Consider the following 20,497-nt stretch of genomic DNA (forward strand, 5'->3'; position numbering starts at 1 on the left):
AAACAGAGAGGGGGGGCACTTATTTGGCGATATGATTACATATGTGAAAATGCTATAAGGGAAAACACTTGTATAAGGGGTTGTCCCTGTATAATTATAGCGTTTTTGGTGTGTGCTGGCAAACTCTCCCTCTGTCTCCCCAAAGGGCTAGTGGGGTCCTGTCCTCTATCAGAGCATTCCCTGTGTGTGTGCTGTGTGTCGGTACGTGTGTGTCGACATGTAGGAGGACGATGTTGGTGAGGAGGCGGAGCAAATTGCCTGTATTGGTGATGTCACTCTCTAGGGAGTCGACACCGGAATGGATGGCTTATTTAGGAATTACGTGATAATGTCAACACGATGCAAGGTCGATTGACGACATGAGACGGTCGGCAAACAAATTAGTACCTGTCCATGCGTCTCAGACACCGTCAGGGGCTTGTAAAAACGCCCATTTACCTCAGTTGGTCGACACAGACACAGACACGGACACTGACTTCAGTGTCGACGGTGAAGAAACAAACGTATTTTCCTTTAGGGCCACACGTTACATGTTAAGGGCAATGAAGGAGGTGTTACATATTTCTGATACTACAAGTACCACAAATAAGGGTATTATGTAGGGTGGGAATAATCTACTTGTAGTTTTTCCTGAATCAGATAAATTAAAGTGTGTGATGATACGTGGGTTTCCTCCGATAGAAAATTATTGGAGGTATACCTTTTCCCGCCAGAAGTGAGGGCGAGTTGGGAAACACACCTTAGGGTGGATAAGGCGCTCACACGCTTATAAAAACAAGTGGCGTTACCGTCTCCAGATACGGCCGCCCTCAAAGAGCCAGCTGATAGGAAGCTGAAAAATATCCTGAAAAGTATATACACACATACTGGTGTTATACTACGACCAGCAATCGCCTCAGTCTGGATGTGCAGCGCTGGGGGGGCTTGGTCGGATTTCCTGACTGAAAATATTGATACCCTTGACAGGAACAATATTTTATTGACTATAGAGCATTTTAAGGATGCATTTCTATATATGCGAGATGCGCAGAGGGATATTTGCATTCTGGCATCAAGAGTAGATGTGATGTCCATATCTGCCAGACGATGTTTATAGACACGACAGTGGTCAGGTGATGCAGATTCCAGACGGCACATGGAAGTATTGCCGTATAAAGGGGCGGTCCTTCGGACCTGGTGGCCATGGCAACAGCTGGAAAATCCACTTTTGTTACCCCAAGTCACATCTCAGCAGAAAAGGACACAGTCTTTTCAGTCTCAGTCCTTTCGTACCCATAAAGGCAGGCGGGCAAAAAGGCCAGTCATATCTGCCCAGGGTTAGAGGAAAGGGAAGAAGACTGCAGCAGGCAGCCCATTCCCAGGAACAGAAGTCCTCCACAGCTTCTGCCAAGTCCGCAGCATGACGCTGGGGCCATACAAGCGGACTCAGGTGCGGTGGGGGGTCATCTCAAGAGTTTCAGCACGCAGTGGGCTCACTCGCAAGTGGACTCCTGGATCCTACACGTAGTATCCCAGGTGTACATTGGAAATTCGAGACGTCTTCCCCTCACAAGTTCCTGAAGTCTGCTTTACCAACGTCTCCCTCCGACAGGGAGGCAGTATTGGAAAAAAATTCACAGGCTGTATTCCCAGCAGGTGATAATCAAAGTACCCCTCCTACAACAAGGGAAGGGGTATTATTCCACACTATATTGTGGTACTGAAGCCAAACGGCTCGGTGAGATCTAAAAGATTTGAACAATTACATACAAGGGTTCAAATCAAGATGGAGTCACTCAGAGCAGTGATAGCGAACCAGGACGATATGGTGTCACTGGATATCAGGGACGCTTACCTACATGTCCAAATTTTGCCCTTCTCACCAAGGGTATCTCAGGTTCGTGGTACAGAACTGTCACTATCAGTTCAGACGCTGCCGTTTGGATTGTCCACGGCACCCCGGGTCTTTACCATGGTAATGGCCGAAATGATGATTCTTCCTAAAAGAAATATGGACGCTTTCCTGATAAGGGCAAGGTCCAGAGAACAGTTGGCGGTCGGAGTAGCACTATCTCAAGTAGTTCTACGACAGCACGAGTGGATTCTAAATATTCCAAAATCGCAGCTTTTTCCGACGACACGTCTAATGTTCCTAGGAATGATTCTGGACACAGTCCAGAAAAGGATGTTTTCTCCCGGAGAAGAAGACCAGGGAGTTATCCGAGCTAGTCAGGAACCTCCTAAAACCAGGAAAAGTATCAGTGCATCATTGCACAAGGGTCCTGTGAAAAATGGTGGTTTCTTACAAAGCGATCCCATTCGGTAGATTTCACGCAAGAACCTTTCAGTGGAATCTGCTGGGAAAATGGTCCGGATCGCATCTTCAGATGCATCAGCGGACAACCCTGTCTCCAAGGACAAGGGTGTTTTCTTCTGCGGTGGCTGCAGAGTGCTCATCTATGAAAGGGCCGCAGATTCGACATTCAGGACTGGGTCCTGGTGACCACGGATGCCAGCCTGAGTGGCTGGGGTGCAGTGACACAAGGAAAAAATTTCCAGGGAGTGTGATCAAGTCTGGAGACTTCTCTCCACATAAATATACTGGAGCTAAGGGCAATTTACAAGGCTCTAAGCTTAGCAAGACCTCTGCTTCAAGGTTAGCCGGTATTGATCCAGTGGGACAACATCACGGCAGTCGCCCACGTAAACAGACAGGGCGGCACATGAAGCAGGAGGGAAATGGCAGAAACTGCAAGGATTCTTCGCTGGGCGAAAAATCATGTGATAACACTCTCAGCAGTGTTAATTCCGGGAGCGGAAAACTGGGAAGCAAACTTCCTCAGCAGGCATAACCTCCACCCGGGAGAGTGGGGACTTCAGCGGGAAGTCTTCCACATGATTGTAAACCGTTGGGAAAAACCAAAGGTGGACAAATATTGCGCCAGGTCAAGGGACCCTCAGGCAATAGCGGTGGACGCTCTGGTAACACTGTGGGTGTACCAGTCAGGGTATGTGTTCCCTCCTATGCATCTCATACCAAAAGTACTGAGAATCATAAGAAGGAGATGAGTAAGAACGATACTCGTGGTTCCGGATGGGTCAAAAAGGACTTGGTACCCGGAACTTCAAGAGATGCTCACGGAAGAACCGTGGCCTCTACCTTTAAGAAAGGACCTGCTCCAGCAGGGGCCTTGTCTGTTCCAAGACTTACCGCGGCTGCGTTTGACGGCATGGCAGTTGAACGCCGGATCCTGAAAGGGCATTCCAGATGAAGTCATCCCTACCCTGGTCGAAGCCAGGAAGGATGTAACCGCAAAACATTTTCACCGCATTTGGCGAAAATATGTTGCGTGGTGTGAGGCCAAGAAGGTCCCTACAGAGGAATTCCAACTGGGTCGTTTCCTACATTTCCTGAAAACAGGACTGTCTATGGGCCTAAAATTAGGGTCCATTAAGGTTCAAATTTCGACCCTGTCAAATTTCTTTCAGAAAGAACTGGCTTCAGTGCCTGAAGTTCAGACGTTTGTAAAAGGGGTACTGCATATACAGCCTCCTTTTGTGCCCCCAGTGGCACCTTGGGATCTCAATGTTGTTTTGAGTTTCCTAAAGTCACATTGGTGATCCACTCACCACTGTGAAATTAAAATATTTCACATGGAAGGTGAAGATTCTATTAGCCCTGGCTTCAGCCAGGCGTGTGTCAGAATGGGCGGCTTTATCATATAAAAGCCCTTACTTAATTTTTCATTCTGACAGGGCAGAATTGAGGACTCGTCCTCAATTTCTCCTTAAGGTGTTTTCTGTTTTTCACATGAACCAACCTATTGTGGTACCTGCGGCTACTAGGGACTTGGAGGACTCCAAGTTACTTGACGTTGTCAGGGCCCTGAAAATATATGTTTCCAGGACGACTGGAGTCAGAAAATCTGACTCGCTGTTTAAGCCTGTATGCACCCAACAAGATGGGTGTTCCTGCTTCTAAGCAGACGATTGATCGCTGGATTTGTGGTACAATTCAGCTTGCACATTCTGTGGCAGGCTTGCCACAGCCAAAATCAGTAAAAGCCCATTCCACAAGGAAGTGGGCTCATCTTGGGCGGCTGCCCGAGGGGTCTCGGCTTTACAACTTTGCCGAGCTGCTACTTGGTCAGGGGCACACCCTGACTGAGGAGGACCTGGAGTTCTCTCATTCGGTGCTGCAGAGTCATCCGCACTCTCCCGCCCGTTTGGGAGCTTTGGTATAATCCCCATGGTCCTGACGGAGTCCCCAGCATCCACTTAGGACGTTAGAGAAAATAAGAATTTACTTACCGATAATTCTATTTCTCGTAGTCCGTAGTGGATGCTGGGCGCCCATCCCAAGTGCGGATTGTCTGCAATACTTGTACATAGTTATTGTTACAAAAATCGGGTTATTCTTGTTGTGAGCCATCTTTTCAGAGGCTCCTTCGTTGTTATCATACTGTTAACTGGGTTCAGATCACAGGTTGTACGGTGTGATTGTTGTGGCTGGTATGAGTCTTACCCGGGATTCAATATCCTTCCTTATTATGCACGCTCGTCCGGGCACAGTATCCTAACTGAGGCTTGGAGGAGGGTTATAGGGGGAGGAGCCAGTGCACACCACCTGATCCTAAAGCTTTTATTATTGTGCCCTGTCTCCTGCGGAGCCGCTAAACCCCATGGTCCTGACGGAGTCCCCAGCATCCACTACGGACTACGAGAAATAGAATTATCGGTAAGTAAATTCTTATTTTTTTATCATTTTTTTGCATGAAACAAAGTTTGTGTACATTGAACCATTATAAAGGAAAGTTGTCACCATTTCAGTCAAACTCATAAAATCTTGAATTTTGAATTTTCGTATATGGGAGAGTGAGACCAATATCCAATTAGCAGCGATTAATTGGATATCGGCCTCACTCTCCCATATAGCTCACCTCTTAACTCCGACTGCTGGCACCTATCTAGGGTTTTGTTCCGCCTGCCTCAAAGCCGCGATAAGTGCTCTTTAAATAAATAGGTCCACGGCTTTTAGCTGATCCTATGTATTTTTATGCAAAAAAAAAAAGGTGTTTTTCCTCATGGGCAAAAGGGAGATAAAAAAAAAGACCATATGGAATATGGAAAGGCATATGGAAGGCTGAGGATTGTGTGGAGAAGGGTTCTCGGACCTGGTCTCCACAGCTATAGCTGGTAATTCTGATATTTTGCCTTATATTCCTGCACAGCCTAGGAAAGCACGACATTATCAAATGCAGCCTTTAGAACAAAGAAACAAGAAAGTCCGAGGTGCGTCCTTTCGTGCCAGAGGCGGGGGCAGAGGAAAGAAGCTGCATAACACAGCTAGGTCCCAGGAACAGAAGTCCTCCCCTGCCTCTACAAAAATCCACCGCATGTCGCTGGGGCTCCACAGGCGGAGCTAGGCCCGGTGGGGGCACGCCTGCGTAAGTTCAGCCACAAGTGGGTTCACTCCCTGTTAGATCCCTGGGCAATAGATATTGTGTCTCAGGGATGCAAGCTGAACTTTGAGAAGATGGCCCCTCACCGATGGCCCTGCCGGCTTCCCCCCACGAGAGGGAAACAGTGTTAACTGCAATTCACAAATTGTATCTTCAGCAGGTGGTGGTCAAGGTTCCCCTCCTTCAACAAGGAAAGGGTTATTATTCGACCATGTTTGTGGTATCGAAACCGGACGGTTCGGTCAGACCCATATTGAATTTAAAATCCTTGAACATATACCTGAAAAGGTTCAAGTTCAAGATGGAATCGCTCAGAGCGGTCATCGCAAGCCTGGAAGGGGGGGATTTTATGGTGTCTCTGGACATAAAGGATGCATACCTTCATGTCCCCATTTATCCACCTCATCAGGCGTACCTCATATTTGTGGTACAGGATTGTCATTACCCATTCCAGACGTTGCCGTTTGGTCTCTCCACGGCACCAAGAATATTTACCAAGGTAATGGCGGAAGTGATGGTGCTCCTGCGAAAGCAGGGGGTCACAATTATCCCATACTTGGACGATCTCCTCATAAAGGCGAGGTCCAGAGAGCAGTTGCTGATCAGCGTAGCACACTCTCGGGAAGGGTTGCAACAGCACGGCTGGATTCTAAATATTCCAAAGTCGCAGCTGATTCCTACGGCGCGTCTGCCCATCCTGGGCATGGTTCTGGACACAGACCAGAAGAAGGTTTTTCTCCCGACGGAGAAGGCGCAGGAACTCATGGCACTGGTCAGAGACCTCTTAAAACCAAAACAGGTGTCGGTGCATCACTGCACGCGAGTCCTGGGAAAGATGGTGTTATCGCACGAGGCCATTCCCTTCGGCAGGTTCCATGCGTGGACCTTTCAATGGGATCTGTTGGACAAGTGGTCCGGATCACATCTACAGATGATCTCCCTATTCCACAGGGCCAGGGTGTCTCTTATGTGGTGGCTGCAGAGTGCTCACCTTCTCGAGGGCCGCAGGTTCGGCATTCAGGACTGGGTCCTGGTGACCACGGATGCAAGCCTCCGAGGGTGGGGGGCAGTCACACAGGGAAGAAATTTCCAGGGTCTGTGGTCAAGTCAGGAGACTTGCCTTCACATCAATATCCTGGAACTAAGTCTATATACAACGCCCTAAGTCAAGCGGAGACCCTGCTTCGCGACCAATCAGTGCTGATTCAGTCAGACAACATCACCGCAGTAGCTCATGTAAACCACCAAGGCGGCACAAGGAGCAGGGTGGCGATGGCGTAAGCCACCAGAATTCTTTGCTGGGCGGAGAATCACGTAAGAGCACTGTCGGCAGTGTTTATTCCGGGAGTGGACAACTGGGAAGCAGACTTCCTCAGCAGGCACGACCTCCATCAAGAAGTCTTCACGCAGATTGCAAGGCGGTGGGAACTGCCACAGGTGGACATGATGGCATCCCGCCTCAACAAAAAGCTACAAATGTATTGCGCCAGGTCAAGAGACCCTCAGGCGATAGCTGTAGATGCACTAGTGACACCGTGGGTGTTCCAGTCAGTTATGTATTTCCTCCTCTTCCTCTCATACCAAAGGTGGTGAGAATCATAAGAAAAAGAGGAGTAAGAACAATACTCATTGTTCCGGATTGGCCAAAAAGGCTTGGTATCCGGATCGGCAAGAAATGCTCACAGAGGACCCATGGCCTCTGCCTCTAAGACAGGACTTGTTGCAACAGGGGCCCTGTCTGTTCCAAGACTTACCGCGGCTGCGCTTGACGGCATGGCGGTTGAACGCCGGATCCTAGCAGAAAAAGGGCATTCCGGATGAGGTCTTTCCTACGCTGATAAAGGCTAGGAAGGACGTGACGGCCAAACATTATCACCGTATATGGCGAAAATATGTGGCTTGGTGTGAGGCCAGGAATGCCCCTACGGAGGAATTCCAGCTGGGCCGTTTCCTTCACTTCCTACAGTCGGGAGTGACTTTGGGCCTGAAATTGGGTTCCATTAAGGTCCAGATTTCGGCTCTATCCATTTTCTTTCAAAAATAACTGGCTTCTCTTCCTGAAGTCCAGACGTTTGTAAAGGGAGTGCTGCATATTCAGCCCCCTTTTGTGCCTCCAGTGGCACCTTGGGATCTTAACATGGTGTTGAGTTTCCTGAAGTCACACTGGTTCGAGCCACTCAAAACCGTGGAGTTAAAATTTCTCACGTGGAAGGTGGTCATGCTATTAGCCTTGGCTTCAGCTAGGCGTGTGTCAGAATTAGCGGCTTTGTCACATAAAAGCCCCTATCTGGTTTTCCATATGGACAGGGCAGAATTACGGACCCGTCCACAATTTCTGCGAAACGTGGTGTCATCCTTTCATATGAACCAACCTATTGTGGTGCCTGTGGCTACTCGTGACTTGGAGGATTCCGAGTTACTAGATGTGGTCAGGGCTTTAAAGGTTTATGTAGCCAGAACGGCTAGAGTCAGGAAAACTGAGTTGCTGTTTATCCTGTATGCATCCAACAAGCTGGGTGCTCCTGCTTCAAAGCAAACTATTGCTCGCTGGATCTGTAACACGATTCAGCAGGCTCATTCTGCGGCTGGATTGCCGCCTCCAAAATCGGTAAAAGCCCATTCCACAAGGAAGGTGGGCTCTTCTTGGGTGGCTGCCCGAGGGGTCTCGGCATTACAGCTTTGCCGAGCAGCTACTTGGTCGGGTTCAAACACTTTTGCAAAGTTCTACAAGTTTGATACCCTGGCTGAGGAGGACCTTGTGTTTGCTCATTCGGTGCTGCAGAGTCATCCGCACTCTCCCGCCCGTTTGGGAGCTTTGATATAATCCCCATGGTCCTTACGGAGTCCCCAGCATCCACTAGGACGTTAGAGAAAATAAGATTTTACTTACCGGTAAATCTATTTCTCGTTGTCCGTAGTGGATGCTTGGCGCCCGTCCTAAGTGCGGACTTCTTCTGCAATACTTGTATATAGTTATTGCTTAAATAAGGGTTATGTTATGGTTGAATCAGGGTTATCTGATGCTCTGTTGTTGTTCATACTGTTAACTGGATATGTTTATCACGAGTTATACGGTGTGATTGGTGTGGCTGGTATGAGTCTTACCCTGGATTCCAAAATCCTTTCCTTGTACTGTCAGCTCCTCCGGGCACAGTTTCCTTAACTGAGGTCTGGAGGAGGGGCATAGAGGGAGGAGCCAGTGCACACCAGTATTCCTAATTCTTTCTTAAAGTGCCCTGTCTCCTGCGGAGCCCGTCTATTCCCCATGGTCCTTACGGAGTCCCCAGCATCCACTACGGACTACGAGAAATAGATTTACCGGTAAGTAAATTCTTATTTTTATGATACTGTAATGATCATTTAGTGCATCTGCAACCCCTTTGTCTGTGCATACCACCAGATTGTTCCAGTTCCACCTCATCAGTGGAACAAAGGTTACTATTCGAACCTTTTCGTGGTGCTGAAGCCGGATGGTTCGGTAAGGCCAATTCTGAACTTGAAATCACTGAACCCCCTACCGCAGGGAGTTCAAATTCAAGATGGAGTCTCTGAGAGCTGTCATCTCAGGTTTGACGGAGGGGGAGTTCCTGGTGTCCCTGGACATCAAGGATGCGTACCTCCACATTCCCATTTGGTCGCCGCACTGTTGGACGATCACTATCCGTTTCAGGCGCTGCCGTTTGGCCTCTCCACAGCACCAAGGGTCTTCACCAGGGTGATGACGGAAATGATGGTTCTCCTACGCAAGCAAGGGGTGAACATAATTCCGTATCTGGACGATCTTCTGATCAAGGCAGCGTCCAGGGAGAAGTTGTTGAGATCCATTGCTCTCACGACACATCTGCTCAAGGAGCACAGTTGGATTCTGAACCTTCCAAAGTCTCATCTGGAGCTGACAAGGAGGCTGTCTTTCCTGGGGATGATCCTAGACACGGAAGTGCAGAGGGTTTTTCTCCCAGTGGAGAAAGCATTGGTGATCCAAACATTGGTCCGGGATGTCTTGAAGCCAGCCCGGGTGTCGGTTCATCGGTGCATCCGCCTTCTAGGGAAGATGGTTGCCTCCTACGAGGCTCTACAGTACGGAAGGTTTCATGCTCGATCCTTTCAGCTGGATCTCTTGGACCAGTGGTCGGGATCTCACCTTCACATGCACCAGAGGATACGTCTGTCAACCAAAGCCAGGATTTCGCTCCTCTGGTGGCTACGACTACCACACCTTCTGGAAAGCCGAAGGTTCGGAGTTCAGGACTGGATCCTTCTAACCACAGATGCAAGTTTAAGATGTTAGGGAGCAGTCGCTCAGGGGGACACCTTCTAAGGAAGGTGGTCAGATCAAGAGTCCCTTCTCCCGATAAACATTCTGGAACTAAGAGCCGTGTCCAACGGCCTTCTGCAAGCAGCACACCACCTACAGGATCAGGCTGTTCAGGTGCATCGGACAACGTGACCACAGTGGCCTACATAAACCAACAAGGCGGCACGAAGAGCAGGGCTGCCATGTCAGAGGTGTCAAGAATCCTCCTCTGGGCAGAAAGACACGCAGTGGCGATGTCGGCAATCTTCATTCCGGGTGTAGACAACTGGGAAGCAGACTTCCTCAGCAGACACGATCTCCATCCAGGGAAGTGGGGCCTCCATCCAGAGGTGTTCGATGAGGTAACTGGTTGGTGGGGGGTTCCTCACGTAGACATGATGGCCTCCCGCCTCAACAAGAAGCTGCGGAGGTACTATTCCACATCGAGAGACCCACAGGCAGTGGCGGTGGACGCACTGGTAACACCGTGGGTGTTCACGTCAGTGTATGTGTTCCCTCCACTTCCTCTGATACCAAAGGTTTCTCAACTGGTAAGAAGAACAAAGGTTCATTGCTCCGGACTGGCCAAGGAGGGCTTGGTACACGGACCTGCTGGATCTTATGCTGGAAGATCCAAGGCCCTTACCTCTTCGGGTGCTACTGCAGGGGCCGTTCGCTTATCAAGACTTACCACGGCTACGTTTGACGGCATGGCGGTTGAACGCCAGATCTTAGCTCGGAAGGGTATCCCAAGTGAGGTCATTCCTACCCTGATGCAGGCTAGGAAGGGGGTAACATCTAAACATTACCATCGCATTTGGAAAAAATGTTTCTTGGTGTGAGCCCAAGAAATTTCCTGCGGTGGAGTTTCAACTTGGACATTTTCTCCTTTTCCTGCAAGCAGTTGTGGATATGGGACTGAGATTGGGCTCCATCAAGGTCCAGATCTTTGCTTTGTCCATCTTCTTTCAAAAACAATTTGCTTTCCTCCCTGAGGTTCAGACCTTTTTGAAAGGGGTTCTGCACATCCAGCCTCCCTTTGTGGCGCCAACGGCTCCCTGTGATCTTGATGTGGTGCTGCAGTTCCTGCAATCTGCTTGGTTTGAGAGGCTGATATCAAGTTTCTGACGTGGAAGGCGGTCACTTTGTTGGCCTTAGCTTCTGCCCGACGTGTGTCGGAATTTGGGGGCTTTATCTTGTAAAAGTCCCTATCTGATCTTCCATGAAGATAGGGCGGAACTTAGGACTCGTCCACAGTTCATGCCTAAGGTTGTGCCGGCTTTCCATATCAACCAACCTATTGTGGTGCCAGTGGCTACTGACTCCTCAATTGCTTCAAAGGCCTTGGATGTTGTGAGGTCTTTGAAGATTTATGTGAAGAGGACAGCTCGTCATAGAAAAACTAACTCTCTGTTTGTCCTCTGCTATCCCAAGAAAATTGAGTGTCCTGCTTCTAAGCAGTCGATTTCACACTGGATCAAGTTTACTATCCAGCATGCATATTCTACGGCAGGATTGCCATGTCCAAGATCTGCAAAGGTCCATTCTACTCGTAAAGTGGGCTCTTCCTGGGCGGCTACCCGGGGTGTCTCGGCTGTACATCTTTGCCAAGCAGCTACTTGTTCTGGGTCGAACACGTTTGCCAAGTTTTACAAGTTTACTTTGGCCTCTGATGACCTCAAGTTTGGTCAAGCCGTCTTGCAGGAGCCTCCGCGCTCTCCCTCCCGTACTGGTAGCTTTGGTACATTCCCATGGTACTAATATGGACCCCAGCATCCTCTAGGACGTAAGAGAAAATAGGATTTTAATTACCTACCGGTAAATCCTTTTCTCGTAGTCCGTAGAGGATGCTGGGCACCCGCCCAGCGATGCATTTTCCTGCATTGGTTTTATAGTTCAGTACTGCCTGTTTCCTAGGTAAGTTCTGCGTTATTTACTGTTTCAGCTGTTGCTGAGTTTTTCCAGCATGTTAGCCCGATTTGCCTGTTGTGTGAGCTGGTATGAATCTCGCCACGATCTGTGTAATTCCTTCTCTCGAAGTATGTCGTCTCCTCGGGCACAGTTTCTAGACTGAGTGTGGTAGGAGGGGCATAGAGGGAGGAGCCAGCCCACACTATTAAACTCTTAAAGTGCCAGTAACTCCTGGTGGACCTGTCTATACCCCCATGGTACTAATATGGACCCCAGCATCCTCTACAGACTACGAGAAAAGGATTTACTGGTAGGTAATTTAAAATCCTATTCTCTCGTATATTGTTACGGCTTCTCAATACATCCAGGAGGCGGCTTCTGATGCTGGTGTTCTGGCGGACAAAGCGGCTACTACGTCCATTCTGGCTCGCTGGATCCTGTGGTTATGGTCCTGGTCTGTGGATCTGGACTCTAAGAAAACTCTGGAGGTTCTCCCTTTTAAGGGGAATATTCTTTTTGGGCAGACCTCAACAAAATTGTTGCTGATCTTGCCTCTGCTAAGACTGCATGTAAGCCTGGTACTGCTCCTTCAGCTCCGAAGGCTAAGAGTACTTCCTTTCGTTCCTTTCGACCTCCAGGTAAAGCAAAGGGTCAGGCATACCCGAACAGTCATGCACTTCCAAGTCCAGTAAGCCCAAGCCTAAAAGAGCCTGGGCCGCCCATCAGCCTGCTTCCAAATCTGACAAACCTGCTGCATGATGGGGCGGGCATCCCTCTGGGGGATCCCAGGGTGGGAGGCCGACTTCTAGGGCTTGCTCAGGCATGGTTATAGACCACTTCGGATGCCTGTGTATGGTTAGTGGTCACTCACGGATACGCCATCTCCTTCCAGAAGCGTTACCCTCTTCAGTTTTGCTCAACAAACATCCCTTCAGATCTGGTGAAAGCAAACGCTCTACAGGTGGTGGTACGATCCCTCCTGGACACAGGAGTGGTAGTGCCGGTGCCTCTGACTCAGAGAGGCAGGGGGTACTATTCAACGCAGTTCCTAGTCCCGAAACCGAATGGGTCCTCACGGCCCATTCTCAACCTCAAGTCTTTGAACACATTTGTGCGAGTATCCAAGTTCCGTATGGAGACTCTTTGCTCTATTGTTCTGGCTTTGGTGCCCGGGGACTATATAGTATCCCTGGACATACAGAATGCTTACCTACATATTCCTATTGCCATGTCGCACCAGCAGTACCTGCGGTTTGCTATTGGCAACCTACATTATCAATTCCGGGCCTTACCTTTTGGACTGACAACAGCTCTGCGAATCTACACCAAAGTCATGGTGGTGATGACGGGTCTACTCCGCCGTCGGGGTATCAGGATCCTGCCATATCTGGACGACTTGCTGATCCTGGCCAATTCACTAGAAGTTATCCTCTGTCAATTGAATCTGACGGTCCAGTTTCTGCAAGCCCACGGGTGGCTCATCAACTGGAAGAAATCATCCCTGCTCAGAGCATGGTGCACCTTGGGGCATGATTGGACACTCACAACCAGCGGTGGTGGTTGTCCCAAGAGAAGGTCCTGAACCTTCAGGACAGAATAAGATGCTTCCTGTCTCGCCCGCGTGCGTCGATACACTTGGCGATGCAAGTACTAGGCCACATTGTGTCGGCTTTTGACATGGTAGAGTACGCTCAATTTCATTCCCGCCCTCTCCAGAAACTGATTCTGGCCAAGTGGGACGGCCTGCCTCACCAGATCAGGTCTCACATGATCTCCTTGTCTCCGGAGGTACATCTGTCGCTAACGTGGTGGCTACAGGACCAGCAGTTGAGCAGGGGCCATCCCTTCTGGATCTCCAACTGGGTCCTTCTGACGACAGATGCCAGTCTGAGGGGTTGGGGAGCGGTGTTGGAGCAACACACTCTGCAGAGTCGGTGGACCTGGGAGGAGTCTCGCCTCCCAGTAAACGCTCTGGAAATACAGGCAGTGTTCATTGCGCTGACACTAGCCCTGCCTCTGGTACGGAACAGGCCTGTTCAAATACAGTAAGACAACGCCAGCATGGTACATAAATCATCAAGGCAGCACTCGAAGCCGCATGGCAATGTTAGAAGTGTCAAAGATTCTTCGCTGGGCGGAACGCCATCTGCCAGCCATATCGACAGTGTTCATTCCGGGAGTCCTCCACTGGGAAGCGGACTTCCTCAGTCGTCAGGACGTATACGCCGGAGAGTGGAGCCTTCATCTGGAAGTATTTAAACTCCTAGTGGACAAGTGGGGCCTACCAGACGTAGACCTGATGGCGTCTCGACACAATCACAAGGTTCCAGTTTTTGGAGCAAGGACAAGGGATCCTCAAGCAGCGTTCGTAGACGCACTGGCAATTTCATGGAACTTTCAGCTGCCGTACGTGTTCCCTCCGGTGTCACTTCTGCCCAGAGTAATAAGGAAGTTCAAGCAAGAAGGAGGAATCCTACTTCTGATCGCTCCAGCGTGGCCCAGACGGCATTGGTTCTCAGACCTATGGGGTCTCTTGTTAGAGCATCCTCTTCTGCTTCCGCAACGACCAGACCGCCTTGTTCAGGATCCCTGTGTTTTACCAGGATTTGGCCCGGCTGGCTTTGATGGCATGGCTCTTGAAGCTTCAGTCCTGAGAGCCAAAGGTTTTTTTGAGGCGGTCATTCAAACTATGTTGAAGGCCTGTAAGCCAGTTTCTGCTCTGATTTATCATAGGGTCTGGAATTCTTACTTCACCTTGTGTGCCACTAAGAATTGTGATGCTTTCAAGTTCAGTACTGCCAATCTTTTGGCTTTTCTGCAACAGGGCCTGGACTAAGGCCTTCGTCTGGCCTCCCTCAAGGTTCATATTTATGCCTTGTCGGTTTGGCTTCAGAGAAAAATTGCGACTCTTCCTGATGTTCACACATTCACTCAGGGTGTTCTTCGGATTCAACCTCCCTATGTTCCTCGTGTGGCTCCTTGGCATTTGTCAGTTGTTCTGAATGCCCTACAAGAGTCTCTGTTTGAACCTCTTGAGTCTGTGGACCTGAAATGGCTTATGCTTAAGGTCTTGTTTTTACTGCCTATTGCCTCTGCTAGACGGGTTTCAGTCTTGGGTGCCTTATCCTGTAGATCTCCCTTTCTGATTTTTCACCGTGACCGGGCAGTTCTTAGAACGCGCCCTGGTTATCTACCTTCTTTCCACCTTAACCAAAATATTGTGGTTCCGGCCCTTTTCTCTCCTGATTTGTCCTCCAAAGAGCGGTTTTTGGATGTGGTACGGGCTCTCCATATCTATGTGAAGAGGACAGCCTCCATTAGGAAGTCTGATTATCTCTTTGCACTTTTTGGTTTTCACAAACATGGCTGGCCTGCGAACAAGCAGACCCTGGCCAGATGGATTAGAATGGGGATTGCGCAAGCTTTATGTACAGGCTGGTCTTCCAGCTCCTGCTACCATCAAAGCCCATTCTACTCGGTCTGTTGGACCTTCTTGGGCAGCCCGTTGTGGTGCATCCCTTGAGCAATTGTGCAAGGTGGCTACGTGGTCTTCAGTGAACACGTTCATACGGTTCTATGCCTTCGATACTTCCGCCTCCCAGTATGCTTCCTATGGACGCCGGGTTCTTGTGCCCGCTACAATGCGTCCCCTCCCATGAGGAACTGCTTTAGGACATCCCCGATGTTATTCCCTGTGGAATACCAGTGTACCCCGCTGCAGAAAAGGAGATTTATGGTATGAACTTACCCTTGTTAAATCTTTTTCTGCGAGGTACACTGGATTCCACAGTGCACCCGCCCTGACGCACTTGGCTTCTTTGGGTTGGTATGGCATTAGCCGCTGATACCTTCTCCTGTCGTGAGATTGTGATGTCTGTGTCTACTAACTGTAGTCGTCTTTTACCTGCTACTGCATTGGACTGGTTAACAAAACTGAGCTCCAGTGCCTGGAGGCAGGGTTATAGAGGAGGCAGCGCTATGCATCCTGGGAACAGTCAAAGCTTTTAGCCTGTTGGTGCCTCGGATCAAGATCCAACTCTACATCCCTATGTTATTCCCTGTGGAATCCAATGTACCTCGCAGAAAGAGATTTAACAAGGGTAAGTTCTTACCATAAATCTCCTTTTTATTTGTCTACGTCATAGGATCTGAACAGCTACAAAAAGCAGGGTATTACACTGCTTTCCAAGATGGGCGAGTCTGTACGGTATGTGACCAGTGGCTACAAATTGAGAAATCGTCCAGTGGAATTTTCAGCTATTGGAGAATACTTGGACACATTTGCACTGAAGCTTGGAACCATTGACAGGATAGCACAACGCATTATCAAAGAGGAAGTAGGTATGTTCTGGATAATTATTAAAAATCATTTGGTTACCACATTAGCCAATTCATTACCATAAAAAGTGTAATTTTATTTTATTTTTATTATGTTTGTAATGTTAAAGAAGCACTTCTAAAATATATTTTCAGGTTGCTAAATGCATCCTACAAATATGACTGTAATTTTTATACTGCAGATTGCAACATATCTAGTCCTACCACATATACATGGTCGAGTCATATTATTATGACTGTCAGCTAATAGCCAGAGTAAGCGCCGTGTGCAGCACGGACAGCAGCAAGACGGGCTGAACTATCGTTTTAGAAAATTAGCGATATTGACACATCTTTAGTGCCACATACACCTGAACTCCCGCATCTAACTTGGAAGAATTCACCATTCCAGATGAAGAGCAAGGGTCACCTGAGTACCCATAGCTGGTTCCTTTACATCTTGTAGTTACAGTCCCGACCATGACAATTTTTTTTTTTTTCAAAAACACCTACTTGAGCAAAATAAGCTAAAATGAGTTCTTTCAAAGCAACATGCTGAAATATTATGATTTAGATTGCTTCTACTAAATATGCTTGCCAAAGACAAAAGGATTTCTGTGTTTAAAAAACAATATGGAAACCTTGCACGTTACTACGAAGTGCATGGTTCCCTTTGTTCCTGCAAACATGTAAATGGGTTGATGGATAAACTACAGTTTCACCAATGGCTCATTTTGTAGCTATGAAAAAAACTTATCATGCCATATCAATCTTGTTAAATAAAGTAACATGTATTTTGCTGACGAATTTATGCTGATCTGAAAGCTTTTACTTTGTTGATTGGACTGCAGGGTGATTTTACTTAGTATTGTTGTTTTCAGCGTTTACTGGATAGCCGAGCAAAACAGCAGTATTACATTGTGAATGACTTGCCATCAGACAGGAGTTTGTCCCCAGAAAGCACAATATGAAGTATGCACCTTTAATGAAACCTGAAATGGTGCTTCTCCCTCTATTAGGTTAGGTCTCATGAAAAATGAGACCGGAAGGTCTCTTTGCCTCCCTGCATCCTTCCCTCAGTGTTGCCGTGCTGCCAATCATTGCTGATCTGTCAGAGCGGCAGGACCCCCCACCCAGCAGCTGCAGACAATAGCATCCGCTGGGAAAGGGTAAAACAACCACCCCAAGCCACCCTCAGCACCCCCCTGTGTACCTGGCAGCTGTCTTGGGGGTAAAAAGTAATGTCGCGATGTTACCAATGTTATTGACCAATGTTCCGATGTTTGAAAAAAATTATTATTATTTTTTTTTAAATGCACATTTTTTTTTTATTTTTTTTTTACTAAAATCATTTTGGATAAGGTTAAATTCATGTTCTTCACCTAATTCACTCATAAAAAAAAATTTGGAGCGTTTTTTTGGGGAAAAATTGTCAGTTAAGGGGTATATTCAATAAGAGTCTGGTCCATTCCGACATGCAATTGTCTGAATGGACCCGACAACCTGGTCCATTCCGACATGCAATTGTCTGAATGGACCTGACAACCCCTATTCAAAGAGCCGACGGATTTGGCCGTTCCCTGTTTCCTGACATGTTGCTGCTGTAAGCAGGTGCACTGACAGCAGCATCAGGTGGAGCTGTCAGCGGTGCCGGGGAAGGGGGAGATGTCTGCGGCGCCAGGGGCGGGTTGATGTCTGCGGTGGTGGGGAAGAGCAGTGGAGGAGACGGATCGGACGGGGGAAGGATAGGAGGAGACGGGGGGGAGCAGTGGCAGCGTAACTGGAGGCTCACTGCAGCATCCACCTGGCTCCAGCAAGCGGGACATCGCTTGCTGGAGCCGGGTGGACGCTGCCGCTGGGTTCCTGCTCTACCCGCTGCTCCCCCGTCTCCTGCTCTCCGCTCTCCCTCATCACAATACGACTTTTTTTAAAGTCGGATGGAGATTGTCGGAAACCGGGCTAAAACCTGTCTGGTTTGGGCCCGCTTCCGACAATGCACGCTGATCGGCGGCTGAAGCCGCCGATCAGCGTGCATTCCGACAAGTCGGGTTTCCCAACTTGTCGGAAAAAATGGGGCTGTATTGAATAGGTCGGAACCCCTTCCGACCTAAAACTGTCGGAAGCTGCCGTCTTTCTGACAAGACGCCAGCTTCTGACAGTTATTGAATATACCCCTAAGTGGTTAAAAGACAAAACGTTCAAGTATAAACGCCGATCGGTTTTTGATAAGTATTTAGGAAATAATAGAAAATAACTATAAATAGCTGAATTACTGAATAGCTCTAAAAAGTTAGGATACCGTATGTTGCTGAATGTATATTTCTTACATTCATACATGTACTACTTTCGGGACAATTTGGGGGTTGTTGGTGATGAGCAGGGAGATTTTCTATCAAGATATCTGCACAATGGAGCAATGGTATAAGGGGAGATGGGATCCAGCCATGATGGGTGATTATTGCTGTATTTTAAGTGAGGGCTACTGTTAAGCACAAAATATAACTATTACAGGTTGAGGCTTCCATGTATGAAATGCTTGAGATCAGAGGTATTTTTGATGTTTGTATTTTTTTGTATTTTTAAATATTGGCACACTATAATAAGATATCTTGGGGATGGGAACCAAGTCTAAACACTATGAAATGCACTTATGTTTCATATACACCTTAACACACATGATAATAAACACAAATGGTCCCAACTATATGCGCAGTGAGTTTGACAGATCAGCTAGCAGAAAAACAATAAAATCTTTATCTTCCTTATATACATTAAATGAAGGTAATTTTATACAATATTTCTCTAACGTCCTAAGTGGATGCTGGGGACTCCGTCAGGACCATGGGGTTTAGCGGCTCCGCAGGAGACAGGGCACAATAATAAAAGCTTTAGGATCAGGTGGTGTGCACTGGCTCCTCCCCCTATGACCCTCCTCCAAGCCTCAGTTAGATCTTTGTGCCCGGCCGAGAAGGGTGCAATCTAGGTGGCTCTCCTGAGCTGCTTAGAATAAAAGTTTAAGTTAGGTTTTTTATTTTCAGTGAGTCCTGCTGGCAACAGGCTCACTGCTACGAGGGACTTAGGGGAGAGAAGTAAACTCACCTGCGTGCAGGATGGATTTGCTTCTTAGGCTACTGGACACCATTAGCTCCAGAGGGAGTCGGAACACAGGTCTCACCCTGGGGTTCGTCCCGGAGCCGTGCCGCCGACCCCCCTTGCAGATGCCGAAGTTGAAGAGGTCCAGAGGTCCAGAAACAGGCGGCAGAAGACTTTCAGTCTTCATAAGGTAGCGCACAGCACTGCAGCTGTGCGCCATTGTTGTCAGCACACTTCATACCAGCGGTCACTGAGGGTGCAGGGCGCTGGGGGGGGGCGCCCTGGGCAGCAATGTATTATACCTTTTTTATGGCTAAAATACATCACATATAGCCCTTGAGGCTATATGGATGTATTTAACCCCTGCCAGATCTCACAAACTCCGGGAGAAGAGCCCGCCGTTTTAGGGGGCGGGGCCTATTCTCCTCAGCACACGGCGCCATTTTCCTGCTCAGCTCTGCTGTGAGGAAGGCTCCCAGGCTCTCCCCTGCACTGCACTACAGAAACAGGGTTAAAACAGAGAGGGGGGGCACTTATTTGGCGATATGATTACATATGTGAAAATGCTATAAGGGAAAACACTTGTATAAGGGGTTGTCCCTGTATAATTATAGCGTTTTTGGTGTGTGCTGGCAAACTCTCCCTCTGTCTCCCCAAAGGGCTAGTGGGGTCCTGTCCTCTATCAGAGCATTCCCTGTGTGTGTGCTGTGTGTCGGTACGTGTGTGTCGACATGTAGGAGGACGATGTTGGTGAGGAGGCGGAGCAAATTGCCTGTATTGGTGATGTCACTCTCTAGGGAGTCGACACCGGAATGGATGGCTTATTTAGGAATTACGTGATAATGTCAACACGATGCAAGGTCGATTGACGACATGAGACGGTCGGCAAACAAATTAGTACCTGTCCATGCGTCTCAGACACCGTCAGGGGCTTGTAAAAACGCCCATTTACCTCAGTTGGTCGACACAGACACAGACACGGACACTGACTTCAGTGTCGACGGTGAAGAAACAAACGTATTTTCCTTTAGGGCCACACGTTACATGTTAAGGGCAATGAAGGAGGTGTTACATATTTCTGATACTACAAGTACCACAAATAAGGGTATTATGTAGGGTGGGAATAATCTACTTGTAGTTTTTCCTGAATCAGATAAATTAAAGTGTGTGATGATACGTGGGTTTCCTCCGATAGAAAATTATTGGAGGTATACCTTTTCCCGCCAGAAGTGAGGGCGAGTTGGGAAACACACCTTAGGGTGGATAAGGCGCTCACACGCTTATAAAAACAAGTGGCGTTACCGTCTCCAGATACGGCCGCCCTCAAAGAGCCAGCTGATAGGAAGCTGAAAAATATCCTGAAAAGTATATACACACATACTGGTGTTATACTACGACCAGCAATCGCCTCAGTCTGGATGTGCAGCGCTGGGGGGGCTTG

The 20,497-nt window shown here is 48.3% G+C and overlaps 1 protein-coding gene across 1 annotated transcript in view; it reads left to right on the plus strand.

Annotated features, from left to right (window-relative positions):
* Positions 1 to 20,497, plus strand: part of SNX30 (sorting nexin family member 30) — a 406,405-nt gene that overhangs the window by 264,475 nt on the left and 121,433 nt on the right. The window contains exon 6 of the mRNA XM_063914721.1: positions 6,024 to 6,035. Coding sequence (XP_063770791.1) covers positions 6,024 to 6,035 — 12 coding nt within the window. The remainder of the gene's footprint in view (positions 1 to 6,023; positions 6,036 to 20,497) is intronic.

Source organism: Pseudophryne corroboree, chromosome 1, assembly GCF_028390025.1.
Source record: "Pseudophryne corroboree isolate aPseCor3 chromosome 1, aPseCor3.hap2, whole genome shotgun sequence".
Classification (NCBI taxonomy): domain Eukaryota; kingdom Metazoa; phylum Chordata; class Amphibia; order Anura; family Myobatrachidae; genus Pseudophryne; species Pseudophryne corroboree.